This window comes from Lipomyces chichibuensis (genome assembly GCF_038497645.1).
Source record: "Lipomyces chichibuensis strain CBS 12929 unplaced genomic scaffold V1513scaffold_30, whole genome shotgun sequence".
NCBI classification, from domain to species: Eukaryota; Fungi; Ascomycota; class Lipomycetes; order Lipomycetales; family Lipomycetaceae; genus Lipomyces; species Lipomyces chichibuensis.
Genome location: NW_027117482.1, coordinates 4,068 through 19,514, shown reverse-complemented (window position 1 = coordinate 19,514; position 15,447 = coordinate 4,068). Strand labels below are relative to the sequence as shown.

Sequence of the window (15,447 nt, the reverse complement as noted above, 5' to 3'; positions counted from 1 at the left end):
TCGCCATAGCTCAAAAGAACTTCGGCGGAATTTTAGTCCCCTCGCAATATATTTCCGATGGGACTGCGTGGGGTTAGGGGATGTCTCTGGTTTCCTCGGATTAATGGAGAGAACTACACAGAATTCAGTCGCTATCCAGGCTCGATTCATCTCCCGGTCAGTTCCGCCTAGGTTTGGAAAATGGCTTCTGACGAAATACTATCCGCATTGAATGAATTCTCAACATGTGATGTACGTGATCACTTGATAATACGGCGAATGCTGACTAACCGCAGACAACAGATCGGTGATGCGCTAGTCAAATTGAAATATCCTTACGGCGGCTTCTTGGACGGGATTACGATGTACTCCCCGGACAGACATGATGCTAAACTCTTTGGACAAGTCATCACGGTGAAAGTACGTCTCATGCTGACGTGTTGGACGTGCACTAATGCCCGGTAGATGGTCGACGCCGCTTGTAAAACAAGTCCGTCGCTTCCGAAGCACTTTGTCAGTAACAATGTGATAATATTGTGATTGCCCATGTTAACAAGTGGGTGGTAGTGCGACTACAATGAAGCAGGAAAGATCATGTTCGTGTCTCAACCACACGGCATGTACTCCGCATGTTGGGGTGGCTTGATGTCCACGCGAGCCAAATTCCTTGGTGCAAAAGGGGTCGTAGTCGACGGGCGATTCAGGGATATCGGCGAACATCGCGGGATGGACTTCCCGGTATTTGCCCGCGGTCAATCGATTCTCGGATCCAACGGGTTCACACGGGCAAGCGAAGTAAATATTCCAGTGCAGTTTAAGGACGAACTATGGATACATCCGGGAGACTACATCATGGGTGACGCAGACGGCGTCGTCGTCATCCCAGTGTCGCACATAGATGCGGTAGTTGAATTCTGCACAGCGAGGAAGAAAATCGACGAGTTAACTTTTGAGGCGCTGCGGAGTGGCGAGCCAATTGGTGAGGCTATCAAGCGTTTACGCCAGTAGTGGCAGTGTTGTATGTATTGAGTTTCGTGCGTAAATGAGGCACATTGACACCAATCATGCGCGCGTTGATTATGGAATATTAGGCGTTAGTGAGGGCAAAAGGAGAACGGATTCATACGTGAGGTCGAGACGCCCCCGACTCAACGTATCTGGGTATGGTGGGATTCCGTATGATTAACCACTATTAAACTGCTATTGTTGTGATCATATCGTCTTCATCAACCGTCAAACACTGCATCAGCGGACGCACATGTTCGCCGCACCCAGGGCACACATCCAAACTTTTGAACTTCTTCCATTCAGACACATTTTGGTACTCATTTGCGCCGTTCAGGTCGGCAAGACTAAGGCGGATGCCTACATCGTGCATCCGCCGAAGCTGGTTCCAGATCCATCCCCGCTCGAGCGTATCTTGGATAACGGAGTGCGCGAGCCGGAGCGGGAAGAGTAGATTGATGACTGCGATGTTTGACGCCCGAACGATAATGTAATTTGTTGAGCGACAGATTATGCGCGCAAGGTCACGCATGTAGCTGGTCTTGCTCTCAAAATAGGCGCCAACTTCGGGGTGACCCTTCACTGGCTGGCAGTTCCATTGAGTTGGAGCGAGTGAATCTTCAAAGTCAACATATGCAAAACAGACGGTGAGTCCTAGCAGATACGCGACCATCATGCGGGTTGCGAGGTATATCGTAATGACCAGAGCATCACGCAAAGTTGCGTACTTGACAAACGGCCTGAAAAAGTGCGTAGCCATGTACTCACTATCGCTTGTCGAAGCTGAACATCGCAGCTGGGGAATATTTGGTGCGACAGTTACCGGATCAAACGTAACAGTCGGTGGAAGATGTATATTTTCGCGGGCGTACTCTCGAGCACCCTCGGAGTACTGTTCAAACCACTTGTCGAACCGGGCCTCGAGGTCGATGAGTTTTTTGTGAGTTTCGCGAAGTTCCGCCCACACCTCGCGAGTGCGGTATCGTTTGCGTAAACGAGGCGTTCGCTTTGTGTTGTGGGGGAGGTCGTCGTCGTCTGGGTCCACTTTGTCGTTTGTGAAAGAGTACATTATCAAGCGATCGATAACCTCTTGGTACTCTGGCACTTCCAAGATAAGATCCAAGAGGTGATGATGGATTAACTTTTCAGAAGTCATATACTCCCACGGAATGGTTTTCCACTCGGTGGAGTTCAAAAACGAATTTTTGCGGGTAACCATCCCATGAATAGCCATCATGCCTCGAATGCTCTGAAATAAGGCGCTGTTGAAGCCAGTTCGATATGCCTCGGGTCCGCGCATTCGCATCAGTTCCTGTACGCCTGAAAGCAGAGTAATCCAAGATGAGTCCAACGAGCCGTTGACCACTTCGTAGACGGAAAGCAGCGTGCCAGCAGTGATACTGTCATCCTCATGCGACATCATATTGCCTCGCATGTTGCTCACATGCTGACCGGTTGTCAGGCCTGGCAGATCCAGCGGCAGGGATGAATTTTCCGGCAAGAGAACAGTATCCTTGCTTGGCCTAGGGGAAGTCGGGGTGTCGGTTCGCGCCCACTGTATCAAATCTTGGTACAAAGAACTGGTTGCAGAGCTGTCAGATGTTGATGGCGACGTTGAATCTTCCTCGATGGCGACGATATTGTTGAAACCGGCGTCCGACGAGTGATTTGCTCGGAAATGTTGTTGTCGATTAGAGGTAATGATGCTGACCAGTTCCTTCTGATACCTCAGGGCGTGCACATACCAGTTTGAACCCACAAGCGCAATATCCGAGTCTTGATAGGCGGAACTGCAATGGGCGATGACCAGCGCGCGCGAGGCGAACGTCGTCGACGAAGGTAGGGGCGACAGGACGAATTGCGGGAGCATTTCCAACCATGTGCTCACATGTCGGAATTCGCCAAATCGATGTGGATGGCCGACAATTGAAAATTTATCGAGGAAGATAGTAATGCAGTAGTTGTATAGATCATATTCAGGAAAGAGCAGCAGCTCACGAGGAATAGAGGTCGAATTGAATGCGCGCAATAGTCTTTGGATCGATAGTTCAAATAACACGCTAGGTAGAGCTCCCGATCTCAATTCTTTTTCGTAGGCATTTATTCGCGCCTCGTCGTCCGTCATGAGTAAGTTCCGCAGTCGATGACTAGCAGGATCGAGGTCAATGGATGTCGAATCATTTCTGGGGACGGAACTGACGACGGCCTTGCAGTGGGCACCGACGCGTTGTTTTCTAAACACGGGACCGACAATGGGACCGCCGCAGTCTCGATTTGATTTGATGCATCGAAGACATTTGGGGAATGTTTCGTCGCACTATTATTCATTAGCAATAATATTCGCAAAATATAACAAAAAAACTTCTTCGCATACCTTAACCTTGCGCTTCTTGCAGTTGGTGCAGCCTCTGCTACCTCCCGCGACGCCGACCATCGCAAATTCTACTATATCGTCTCAACGGTTGATGAATGTAGCTGAAGGTGATAGGATAACGAGGGAGTCGGTCTATATTTACTCCGGGGAAGTGCCTGTCGACAAACAATGCCATTAATCGCAGAAGATGCAAGGTACGCGTTGGTTGCCGCCAGCCAAGGATTTTAGATTGGAGATGAGTCCAATATCCGACCCGGGTGCCGATTAATAGTAATAATGTTTAAATGAGTGCAGACCAGGTTGACTGCTCTTCCAGCCACCACAGCCATAGAAATGTACAGCCACGTACGCGCTCGGCAGTCTCCGAACAAACCGAGACATGCGAATACGACATCCAAGCTTGGATATCAGGTACCGCCAATTGGGTCAACCCTAATCCTAATGTGGTAGGTGTCCTAATATTATAACGGATATTATTGTCGGGTCATCAAGTAAACTTTTTTTTCTCAATACTGTTGATTAGTCACGTCGGAAAATATTCATGGATATCGGATATGATAACCAAATAAAAATATTACACTACGGATCACTGGTGAGAGCGCAGCGATGTTGTTTGGCTCGCTCTGCCGACAAGGATCGCAATCCTTCCGTCGGGCTAATCTTTGAGATAACTCGATATAGCTGTAGGACTGGTCGACCATCCATTTCCCCCACTGGTTGGGCTCAGAGTGTGTCCACAGCCGGATGCCATCCTGCCCCGCACGAAGGGTAACATCGGGTAAGGGCTGTTTAATGTATAGTTTACACATTTACGATATTGAGGGATAGATCATATTATTGGTCGCAACTTGAAGCCTCTGTACAGTGTACAACTTCTAATTGTTAATTGTATGAGTTCTGTGATGAACAAGCATAAAACATATATCATTTATCCGTGGCAGCAGGAGGTCGTCCAGGGGCATGATACAATCTGTTTATTTTTCGGTACGTCCAGATCCATTGCCACTCTACTTCAAACCTCATTTATCCTAGTGTGCAAAATGAGTATTTACCTCTCGTACAAATCCTTCCAATCTCTTGAGGAGAAGGCACACGCCATTTATGGTGGTGATGCAAAGTATGTGACGAATGGCTAAGCAAAGCTTTATAAACTTCCTAACCCGTAGGGATATCCACGTGTCGAATACTCTGCTATTGATTCAAGAGTCAATAGATATACGATTCCGACGACACTACATAGTGCTTCAGCAGTCGGCCTACAACAGCGCATAAGTGAGTCAATTCGTGACAGACTCAATCGATTTGACAAGAAGCACTTAACTAGTCGTATTCTTCCAGTCGGAGAGTCCACATATAGCTCTGTGGATGACCAAGGTGGGCGATCGACCAAAACTCTCGATGCTGGATTACAGTATGACAATGGTCAGCGCAATGATTTGCTCATCATCATCGTGGCAGGGGTCTCGGAGGGATACGAGCAATTGAAAGCCGATATCGAGCTGTGGTTAAGGAAGTTTGGTAGTGGGGATTGGTACCCTCTTGTGGCTCAACAAGAAACCAAGGTTTCGATTTCCTGCAAGAGATGGTGCCAATTCGCTGTCCGCGACTGGACGCGGCTTTGTTTGAAAATTCAATGTGGCATTCGAGGCGTAGCAGACCTTTTGGACCATATAGTTTAACGGCCATACTTGGTTTGGAACACTAGATATTGCACTAATTGTGGTGTTTAAAACGAATGTGCATACCAATGATATCAGCAGCGAACAATACGTGAGTGACAACAATATAGACATTGAAATAGCATTACTTGTACTGATTAATGGTCGAGGACGGCGCCGCGACTATCTTGACGAACAGTTAAGTGTAGACGAAAAGACGCAGCCAATTTTGTTGGAGACTGAATTGCTGCTCCACATCGTGCAGACCGCGGTTCACAAAGCAGCAATCAAGCGGTACATTCACTCTTTCTAAAAAACGAATTAGCGTTAATTTAAATGTGCAAGTAAAGGCTGTGTTACTTAATAGACTTGGATGACTTATTTGTCAATGCTTTTGTTCGTATTGAATTGACTGATTTTTTATTTGGATTGGCGATTAAACAATAAATTCAGAATGTCCCCGACATCAACTGTTCTGTTTATCCCGGTTACAGAAGCACGTCAAGCATCTCTGTTCAGGCATTGTTTGCAAATATGTAATATGCAATATTGCATTCAAGTAATCAAGTTTCATATTGCAATAATATTGTATTGCAAGATCGTATATTGCATATTGCAATGACCTATCGCAATAATGATTAGTAATCGATTTCTAGTGATAATGTTTGTATAATTCCATATCTACGATCGCCCAATCGTTGGCTGGCATTGCCGACCGCCCGAGTCTAGGCATAGCATTTTACAATTTCGTCTAAGCCATCTATGGCCTCAGCGACATCGTCTTTCATAAGTAGACTCTCAGAGTCCTCTTCCAGCAGTATGAATGTATGATGGAGCCCCTGCGCGTTATTCCTAACCTAGTATAGTTTTTGAGACACTCAGTCCACACCCAGTCTTGCTCTGTCGCATCTCATTGTTCTCCGCCCACCATAGAAGACACACTCAGGCTCTGCAGACATAGACGGTATTGATAGTATATCAATTGCCATTTGCTGAAGTCGAGGATAGCGAACTCTCTGGTTATCTTGGAGAGAGCGTTTGCAGCTAATCGGATACGGGTGCCCGGTGATAAACGGATCGAACTCGCCCTCATCAGGAAGTTCAGTACCAGCGTTTAGAATGTAGGATACTCGGGGTATGCCATTGCTACACATTTACATATGCATATTGCAATATTGTATTGGCAATACGCAATACGCAATAAACACAATGTTGGCAACCATGCATGCCTGCTCTGCCTAGGCTAGAAGAATTAAAATTCGTGAGGCGCAACAAAATTCGATTTCTGCCGCCCGTTTAAGACCAGCGTTACTCCCATTATCAGAATACACGATCTAAATCAATCACCACCAACGCAAAATGTTGAAGTTACGATCATATCTTCGGGCTCCAGCGCTTTATATACTGAGGGGTACAGGTAATACACAGATACTAAATTTGAGCTCTCCTATTCAGCATCTCTCGCGAGGATTAAAATCTGTCATCTCGCCAGAGGACCCGGGGGCTCCACGATTTGCAAAAGGTGTCAACTATAACGAAGCTATATCGGAACTTACCAAGCTGTTAAATGAACCCAGCGTGTCTCCCTGGCGTCTCACACAAGACGCAAATGGAATCCAGAAAAGGTACCGATTCAAGACGTTCCGAACTACGTGGGTGAGTGCAAACCACTGATCATGGGAGTTGCTCCTCGCTGACGTTCTGCGTTGTGACAGGCTTTCATGAACTCCGTTGCAGAACACTGTATGGCAGAGCGACACCACCCTGAATGGACGAACGTAAGAATCATTAAAGTCTTAGAAGACGCCTGCTGATATCCGGGAGGTATATAACGAAGTAACAATTACGTGGACCACACACCGACCAAACGGGATTACCTCCAAGGACCTGCACATGGCCAAATTTTGTGACGACCAAGCTAAAAGGCATGATGTAATTACCTAGCCGTCAGTGGGAACCCATGTCGGTCTCTCATGTCTCCCAGGTAGTCGAGATTTAACATTAGGAGGAGTTACAACAAATGGCGTGCGTAAGTTCAATCACCTACAGCTGCTTTTGATTGTGCGAATCAGACCAAGAAAGAATTTCTGTATATTAAGAATCTATCGATATCATGTGTGATTAGAAGATAATATGGACATTCGCCGCCTAGACGACTAGTTGTCGTATAGTACCCGCAGGACAAGGCTGATACAAGCGTCGTTTACGTTCAGATTTTACTATTTCGACACTCAAGCTATTTGCAAGTTTAGATGATGTTGACGACGTAGCGCAAGATCTATTCTGCAATAAAGATTTGCACCATCAGCTCGGCCCCCCTATACGACATGAAGCCCGCTCACCAAATATGATGCGCAGGCAGCATTGTGTCCGACGGTGTACAAGATGTGGAGAGACGGACTGCAGAGGGGCTGCGCCTCAACAGCAACCCCAGTGACAATGTTCCTGCCACTCTTTTCTCTTGCTTTGCCGCTGCAGGTTCTCACTTCCTTACGACGCCGGAAGCCGTAATAAGTGGCCTCGGGATATATATTGTTTGATATTTGGAGTGTATAATACACACTAAATATGTAAATAATCAAGGCTGCGATGTCGAACAAAACTTATGCTGAGGCAGGCGCACTTCCTATTACGCAACTTCAATTTGTGTTTTGATTAAGCTCCAGCTAACGACTCGAACCCTGAGCAATCCTAATTAAAGCGCCGATTAATTAGCCTTCGCCGTGAAAGTATGAAAGTTACAGACGGATTTGACAAATTAACAGGTTGACCTGAGAACTAAAGCTTGTTGTGCATTTGTCCAACACTAAGCCAGTCCTACTAGCACTTAATCATCTTATTCTTAGTCACTTCGACTAAATAGTAGTTAGTATTACGGTTGTAATATCAGATGGACAGCTCGATTACTGGCAGCAAACACTCACCCTGAATCTAATCATGTCAGTCTAACTATGAATGCAAAGATCGCAAGCGAGCAAATCTAAAACCAAGTTAATGCATCACTAAAGCCTATCTGCGATAGAAGTTTAGGTTGATCACGACTTATCAACAGACCGAGAACAGGAACATCGTTCACCATCCAGGACGGCATTGCACCTGCGACAGAGACACGTCATATATGCGTCTTTCTGCAAGCAAATATCGGACCCAAGTTATGCATTCTTCATGAACAAACACAAAACACCGAGATTGCAAGCGAATTAGCATGACATTAGAATTTAGCCAATCGCTTGACAAGTACGGCAAGTTTCTTTTTGGAACGAAGCAGCTCTCCTAGAACAAGGTGGTGCAGGGTTTCACGCATACTTTTATGGCAAACTTGTAAGGAAGTCTTAGTATTTAAAGTGAAAGCAGCGTTTCCAATGCTCTTACTAGACAATCAATTGCATCATATCAGTAAAGTAGGAAAGACAGGCTCATAGATTCATTCAGTCTCCAAAAACACTTATGCTGGTGTTTCTCTCACTATCAATCTGCTTCCTTATCTGGGGAATGCTGCAATTCCACCTTTAACGTCGTCCACACAACTAGTTATACGCACGAAGACCAAGACTTTGCAGATCCCTGTGCGAGCAGTTCCATCCGAGTCTTTTGAACTGCACTCTAGGCTTGGAACTGAGGTGAACTCAGGGAACGCCGAACTTTTCCCGCAATATCAACATAATCGGCGAGCGGGTTGACATTTTCAGGATCCATCACAATGCAGATGTCAGTCTACACTGAAATTCACTTCTCTGATGGTCGACAATAATGTTACAGTTGCTACCCTTGAGAGTATGATAGACCTGAAGCCGTCCGTAAGCGTGCATTGAACCTGCCGTGTTTGGCCAATCGTACATGACGGTGGACGAGACAGTTTGTCATGCAAGGAATCGCGGCTCCGCCATTGGCCGAAATCCATGCGAGTTAATTCTGCTAGTCGGTTAGCCATACATGTCTCCGGCAGCACGATCGATCCGTTTTTTACGAATCGATATCGGTCTAAGGCAGTCATGGGTAGCGTCTAGTATAATAGTATTCACTGCTAGACTCCGTATTCATGACATTCTGGCGCAATTCTATCCGTATCGAGGTTGACACACGGATTGCCGCCGCCAAACCACTAAGTTGTTTCAATGATCACCGCGGCCTGTTTGACCGCGGCCTGATTGCTAACGCGCTATAACATTACAGCAGGCACGTGTTCGCTTAGACCCGTGGCATCAGACTTACTGATACCACTTTTTCTATTCCCGAGCACCCTATTCGGTTCGATTTAGTGTCACGCTCTTCGGCAAAGGCAATTTGGTCCATTAATTTACCGAATATCTTGTGACAATAATAGGACCCTGAAACTTTAAATTTAATTGCCAATAGCGGGCCATATTTGAGCACAAATCCGGTTGCAAACCTTGGTGGGATATACTCCGGCATAGATTGCATATCACCATACGCAACTGCAGATTATAGAGTTTCTTTGGCTGATGTGCCTTTAGGCGGACGGAATTTGGTCGGTATCTCATTGTCAAAGTAAGGCAACGTGGACGGATCACACACGCATCCGTCTCGGCAACCGGCCGATTTTCTCGTCAATGCTTATTTAAATGCCAAGGCTAATTAGCTTGTATCGTTGGCTGATATAACAGGACAGTTATCGATGTTGTGCCAGAGTAGGAGTATTCTGGTTCTTATCATACTTTTAGAGAGAGTCCCATGCTGCGCAAAGGCGGAAATTTGCGGCACTGGAGATAGCGGGCAGTGGTTATTCCGGTACTATCAAACCCAAAATGCTACACATGTAAGGGTTGTGGAATTTTGCCGAGCTTCGTCAAGCAGTAAGAGCTAAGACCAAATCTTAACGCAACACCAATCCTTAAAACATAATCCGCGATTCTAACTGCCCGGTCGTCACAGTTCCGACCGAAACTTAGATCACATAATTTCAAAACACAGGATGGGTTACGTGGAGGCACATTCGAAGCATGCTCTCTCAATAGGTATCTGGAACTCCTTACTACCCCTCAACCTTGCTGATCGAACCCTCGGCGGACTTAAGCCCAGCCGTCAGTGGGGGGACCGTTGAAGGTCATTGTGTTTACTAATTGTTGAAGACAGTCTATTTATAATGGACTTCATCCAACAAATGTCTCGACGAGATCGCATATACATTTCACCCGAAAACCACCTAGAATTGCAATCATGGAAAATGCCCCGGTGCAGGACCAAAATATCCGACATCCGGCAAAGGCAGCAACGACTGCCGGCCAACACCACCGTCAATACCGGCATAAGAAACCGTGTTACCCCACCAATCTAGCGGCTTCGGGTTATACAACACCGCGAAGAAAATTACGATAGCCGAGAGTGTCAATCCGGCATTGAAAGCTGAAGACATGACGTATGCGTATTTCTGCCACCAGGCGAGCCAGCGACGACGAACGAAGAAGTTGAAGAACCCGTTCAACCACAATGTCGCAGCCCAATATGCAACATTATATGGCGCCCAGTAAGCCATTCCTCCGACAATCAGAGTTGGGTTGATGATGCGCAGACGAGGGAAGACCTTGACAATGCCAAACCATATCGGTGCAACAAGGAAGCCAATCAGGAAACACCACTTAAAAATCGGGTAGATATGGCCGAAGAGTCTTTTCGGTCCAACAACGCCGTACATGATGGTGTCGGTGAAAATCATCCTTGTCCACTGGCATGTGAAATGTTGCGTGTTGTCCGGTGAGCACAAGTTAGAAATATGGCCGATCTGCCAATTCACAACACCAATCGCCACCAAGACCTGGAATGCAATGGATAGCATCTGGCCGCGGAAAATCGCTCGGGGTGGGATGCCAGCATAATGCGCCATCTTTTGGTCAGACACGTAAGTGTCGGCTTGTTGGCCGATATTGGCACCGTACATCTTGAAAATAAGATTCGCAACACCATTACCTGGGAAAAGGTATCCAGCAATGATCTCTGGTAGCATCCACAATCCAACCTGATATCCTGTAATACCCTGAATAAGACCGAGTGGAATAAGGCACACGGCATCGACAAGTGCGACAATAAGTAAACCCCACCATTTTGTGTTGGTCGGATAGATAACCAGCGAAATAACAGCGAGCACGAATGAGATGACGGTCACGAGCAAGTAGCACCAATCTGGGACTTCTTTGTATTTTGACATCTTCTTTGAAAATATGTCATATTTGCGGTTCTCAAAAGCACCCTTGCGATGACGTAGACCGTTCCAAAACTCCTTGGCGGAATCCAATAGTCCACGCCACTCCTCAAATGTGACGTACAGAAGTGAGAGTGGGATGATGACGAACGATGTGCCGTACGACATAAGGAATCCAGCAGTATAGAAAGGGGGAGAGTAAGCCTGGTACTTTGCTTCATCAAGCAGACCGTCTGTGAGAACCATCGATACGTTATAGAATTGACCAGTGTTGTCGAGAGCACCGTTAATATTTGGTGGCATGTAGCCAGTCCAAAGATAGTTGGAGTAATACATGCCAAGAAGCGCGAAGAAGCTAATGACGACGCCAATGCACTGTTGCAACATTGAGAAAAACGGAATCGAGATAGTATTCTAATTGAGTTAGTGCGGAATCAAGAACCAGATGTGAGATGAACAATACAATATAGATGTTGTTCATAATGTTCCAATCGAACGATGGCAAAGGGTTCAGGCCCAATCCGAAACCCTGGCCTGTGACAGTAGCAAGATTGAAATTATTCGGCGCAATCCATGTCATCCAGTTGAAAGTACTCAGTGCCTGGAATAAATATCCCGGAATCCAGTAGTATAAAAACATCCCAATAACACAGATACTGAAGAACCTGTAACGACTGATAGTCCAACCGTTAGCCACGGTGCGAACATCATCCTTTAACAAAGCACGATTGAGCGCAAGTGTGGGAAGGATGGTTGGCCACACCTGTTTGATTGGGTAGATAACGAATCGACGCATCATTCCGGCCATGCCTAGACCAAAGTATTGTGACGCGAAGCACATAAGGAACTGATATCCGTATCCAACATAGTCATTGCCGTAGAACATGGGAAGTTTCTGAGACAGAACATTGTATTGGACGAAATATGCTCCTGAAATCGACACATTGACCATGATTGTTGAGAACATTTGTTCTTTGAACGACCAAGGACCAGGATTTAACGTGTAGCGCTTGCCACGAATGGTGAATCCAACGTCAGGCAATATATACTGCATGAGTCGGCCACTTGGAAACAATAGTAATTGAATGACTGACGATGTCAACTGAATATTAGGAAATCGGGGATAGAAGAAGGTGTTGACGCCAGTACTAATAATAGTCCAAACTATACCAAGGAAATATGCCCGCAAAGTTTCAACAGGCGTGTCCGGGTCGTCATAGGGATCCGTCACAGCGCGGACTTCAGGATAAGGTGAGAAGTAACCAATCAAACTCGCTTCAACTTTGAGGTCAAACTCCCAGGACTCCTTGTCGCCAGGATACAAATCTACACCCTGAACGAGTATCTTGAGCTTTTCCATAACAACTCGCGGAAAGTTGCTATCGTACTCATGGTATTCCATCGCATGCTTAATAATATCCATGCATTCCTCAATTGAAATCGTGGCTACCGTATCCATAACGTATTCGAGATCCTCGGCGACTGCATTGAGCTTATCTTCCTGCGCCTTTTCGGCCAAGCGCATGGCGATTTGATCCCTCATCTCCGACGTGACCTCGGTGGTCGTCTGGATGATGAGTTCTGCCTTCTTTGCGAAATCCATCGTGGTGTCCTCAACGGACGTTTTCTCCGAAAGCTCCTCTAAATCGGTAACATTGTTAATGATGTGCGGTTATGAAGCATAAGTAGATAAGCTATACGAACCTTGTGACATTTTTCTTATATATTCACTAGCCCTATTAAAAAGGGCTATATAAGAATGTCGCAACAAGAAGTCAGTTCAGAATTTGTTGGCAGTTCATGGGTATATATAACGGGCAGACAGATAACAAGTCTGCTGTAGATAACCCAAATCGTGGCAGGACGACCATTATCGGTGTCAAAGCTTACCCGAAGATATCGGACAGACTCTAGAGAAGTTAAAACGCGCTATTGATCAGATGCATATGGCTTGCGCAACAGCTTTGGTTGGTGCACAGCAAGTGATGTTGCGGAGTGAAGTCACCGCCAGCAGTAAGACAATACTATCAATTGCCGATATAGGCAACAATTTACGCAGATAATGCTCAGATTACAGTACACAGTGCGATTGGAACGTTCGGGATAACTTCTATGGAATAGCAAGCATGTTTGATCGAAAGAGATTAGTTATTTAGAGTTGCTGCATAGATTGCGCAATTGAGTTCGCCGCATAATTTTATGGTCGCGACGGCAGGGGTCAAGTAGGTTCAGATGCACACACCAACCTGCCCGAGCTGAATTGTAAAAGTGGGTACGCGGCATTCTAAATTAAGGTTGCCCGATTGAATCGAAGTCCTTTATCGGGCAACCATATGCCAGCCGACTACTACTTTTGCACATGCAAATTCATTCCAGTAATGAATCATGCAATCCGCACAATGGGCCACTCAACAGAGGCTTTTGACGCTTTGCTGTGTCTCTGTGAAGACAATCAGGAGATCATTGTTCAAGTATATTCCGACAGACATTCAAGAAGACTTGTTTGCAAGGGTGACTGCATTAACTCCGGTTTAGGGATCGCACTGGGCACAGGGCGGAGATTTCCCTGGTCGCTTTTCTTCCTTATCGCAGTTGTCCCACGTTGTTACTCCCTTTGACTCCTGTTCCGAGTGATCAGTTCGCCCCTACAGATATTTTTCCGCCTGTTTTGAGTTCGTGCAATCGGAATCTCGACCACCTCACCAAAAGTTAATAAATCGCGCAGACCACAGTGTGAGAAATGACCATGCATTAAGATTTGGTCTTAGCTCTTTATCACTTTTACACGGAGAAGCTTGGACAAATGCCAACCTTCGGCTACAGGGTAACCCCTGTGCACTATCGCATATCTCAGATGCATAGCTTTTGAGTTCGATAGTCTGAGATCAAATAGGAAATAAAATCCCGCTGATTATCAACATCTATAAACTGTCGGCAACCGCAAGCACAACAGTTTTCTGCCATCTGTTTCCAAAAGGAATAAGGTCGACAAAACTTCGCTGAGAGGAACAACAGCGAGTACAAATGCAACATGGCACATCAGTCACCTTGGCATTTGAATAAGATTGACAAAGAAATCATGTTGCCAAGGTGATGGATGCCCGTGCTCGGTCGACCGTCGTGTTAGCCGGGGCTTGCGTACGGAGCAGGCGAGATAAGACATTTGTCCGCGCCAAGTGACAGGCTGTCTAAAATCTTGAGCGGTTATGCTATCTCTACGGCATAGAGACAAAGTCTGCACCAGTGAGGCTCAATATTAAATATGCTGCGCATACAACCACATCTTAGTTCATAATAATGCGCAATCTAATTATCGCCAATCCATTATCTCGCCCTTTTTACCGGATGACCGAGTCAACGTGGCATATTTGTACTAACGCGTGCATACTACACTACATGACAGTCATGATTGCGCCCACATGATTTCGACTTATGCCGGGCTATAGACGGTACGATATCGTCAACGTTTGGGAAGAAAAATCGGCAATCTGCAATGTCTGATGCTAATTGTCGTCTATCGCATGGGCGGACGTTAAAAGCTTGACGATGTTGTATAATAAATGTCGAATAGCTTGGATACCCTAACACCTTTGGAGGATGGCATCTGTAGTATGATGCGAAATGTAAAGGGCTTGCTAGCTCTCCGATTGCTAAAACTCAATCCATTTAAGTTCAGTCAAGTTCGCCAACGGTAACTCCATCAACAGTATTGCGGGCTGGGATTGGCTTTGCCACAGACATTATCCAGGATAACGATGCCTAGTCTAGGATGCTGCAAAGGTGCAAGCACGTGGTGAGACTAGTAGCACTATCGCGACTTTGACATGTATTGATACTCCGGTGGTCACTGTTAATGACACAAAGATTATCGTACTAGTGGCGTGCGTGCTCATCAATATGAGTGCCCGCAAATGGGCCGCGCTGCTAGGGATTACTTGGCAATCCCAGCTATCCGAGGTTGCAGTGGAATGGTTGTTTAGTGTGGTGACAGACGTGGTCCGTGTTCGGACGCACACCATGAAGACCAACACCATGCGAATGTTTATGCTCATGGGAGACATATACGATAAATAAGTTATTGTATGATTAGGTGGCACAATACAATTTTGTGCATAGCCTGACTGATGCAAAAAAGTAGTTTCTGCCAACATAGTGACGGCGAACCATGGGATCGACGATAAACATCGCCAACCGGCAATTGTCGGAGATTAGGAATTATCATAGCGTCAGCATTATCGGCAAACCGGCAACTGCCCCATTATGCATCAAGTCAC

At 46.1% G+C, this 15,447-nt stretch overlaps 5 protein-coding genes across 5 annotated transcripts; 3 read left to right on the top strand and 2 right to left on the bottom strand.

Annotated features, from left to right (window-relative positions):
* Positions 1 to 47: 47 nt before the first annotated feature.
* V1513DRAFT_449304 (ribonuclease E inhibitor RraA/Dimethylmenaquinone methyltransferase) lies at positions 48 to 1,196 on the top strand. Its single transcript, XM_066898654.1, has 4 exons — positions 48 to 231; positions 283 to 399; positions 445 to 492; positions 547 to 1,196. The coding sequence occupies exons 1-4, from the start codon at positions 181 to 183 to the stop codon at positions 985 to 987; spliced, it is 657 nt and encodes a 218-aa protein (XP_066752106.1). The 5' UTR covers positions 48 to 180; the 3' UTR covers positions 988 to 1,196.
* V1513DRAFT_480452 (uncharacterized protein) lies at positions 1,142 to 3,616 on the bottom strand. The gene is made up of 2 exons (XM_066900333.1): positions 3,359 to 3,616; positions 1,142 to 3,301 (listed from the first exon to the last, which is right to left on the bottom strand). Exons 1-2 carry the CDS (start codon positions 3,416 to 3,418, stop codon positions 1,172 to 1,174), a joined length of 2,190 nt encoding a protein of 729 aa, XP_066752105.1. The 5' UTR covers positions 3,419 to 3,616; the 3' UTR covers positions 1,142 to 1,171.
* Positions 3,617 to 4,398: 782 nt separating this feature from the next.
* Positions 4,399 to 5,329, top strand: V1513DRAFT_459789 (uncharacterized protein; the record flags this gene model as incomplete). Its single annotated transcript, XM_066899789.1, has 4 exons — positions 4,399 to 4,479; positions 4,525 to 4,889; positions 4,921 to 4,978; positions 5,033 to 5,329. 4 exons carry the CDS (start codon positions 4,399 to 4,401, stop codon positions 5,327 to 5,329), a joined length of 801 nt encoding a protein of 266 aa, XP_066752104.1.
* Positions 5,330 to 6,375: 1,046 nt separating this feature from the next.
* On the top strand, positions 6,376 to 6,830 carry V1513DRAFT_382765 (uncharacterized protein; the record flags this gene model as incomplete). Its single annotated transcript, XM_066895118.1, has 2 exons — positions 6,376 to 6,672; positions 6,732 to 6,830. The coding sequence occupies 2 exons, from the start codon at positions 6,376 to 6,378 to the stop codon at positions 6,828 to 6,830; spliced, it is 396 nt and encodes a 131-aa protein (XP_066752103.1).
* A 3,279-nt stretch (positions 6,831 to 10,109) lies between these two features.
* V1513DRAFT_449289 (OPT oligopeptide transporter protein-domain-containing protein) lies at positions 10,110 to 13,276 on the bottom strand. The gene is made up of 3 exons (XM_066898653.1): positions 12,878 to 13,276; positions 11,637 to 12,814; positions 10,110 to 11,587 (listed from the first exon to the last, which is right to left on the bottom strand). Exons 1-3 carry the CDS (start codon positions 12,885 to 12,887, stop codon positions 10,193 to 10,195), a joined length of 2,583 nt encoding a protein of 860 aa, XP_066752102.1. The 5' UTR covers positions 12,888 to 13,276; the 3' UTR covers positions 10,110 to 10,192.
* Positions 13,277 to 15,447: the final 2,171 nt, after the last annotated feature.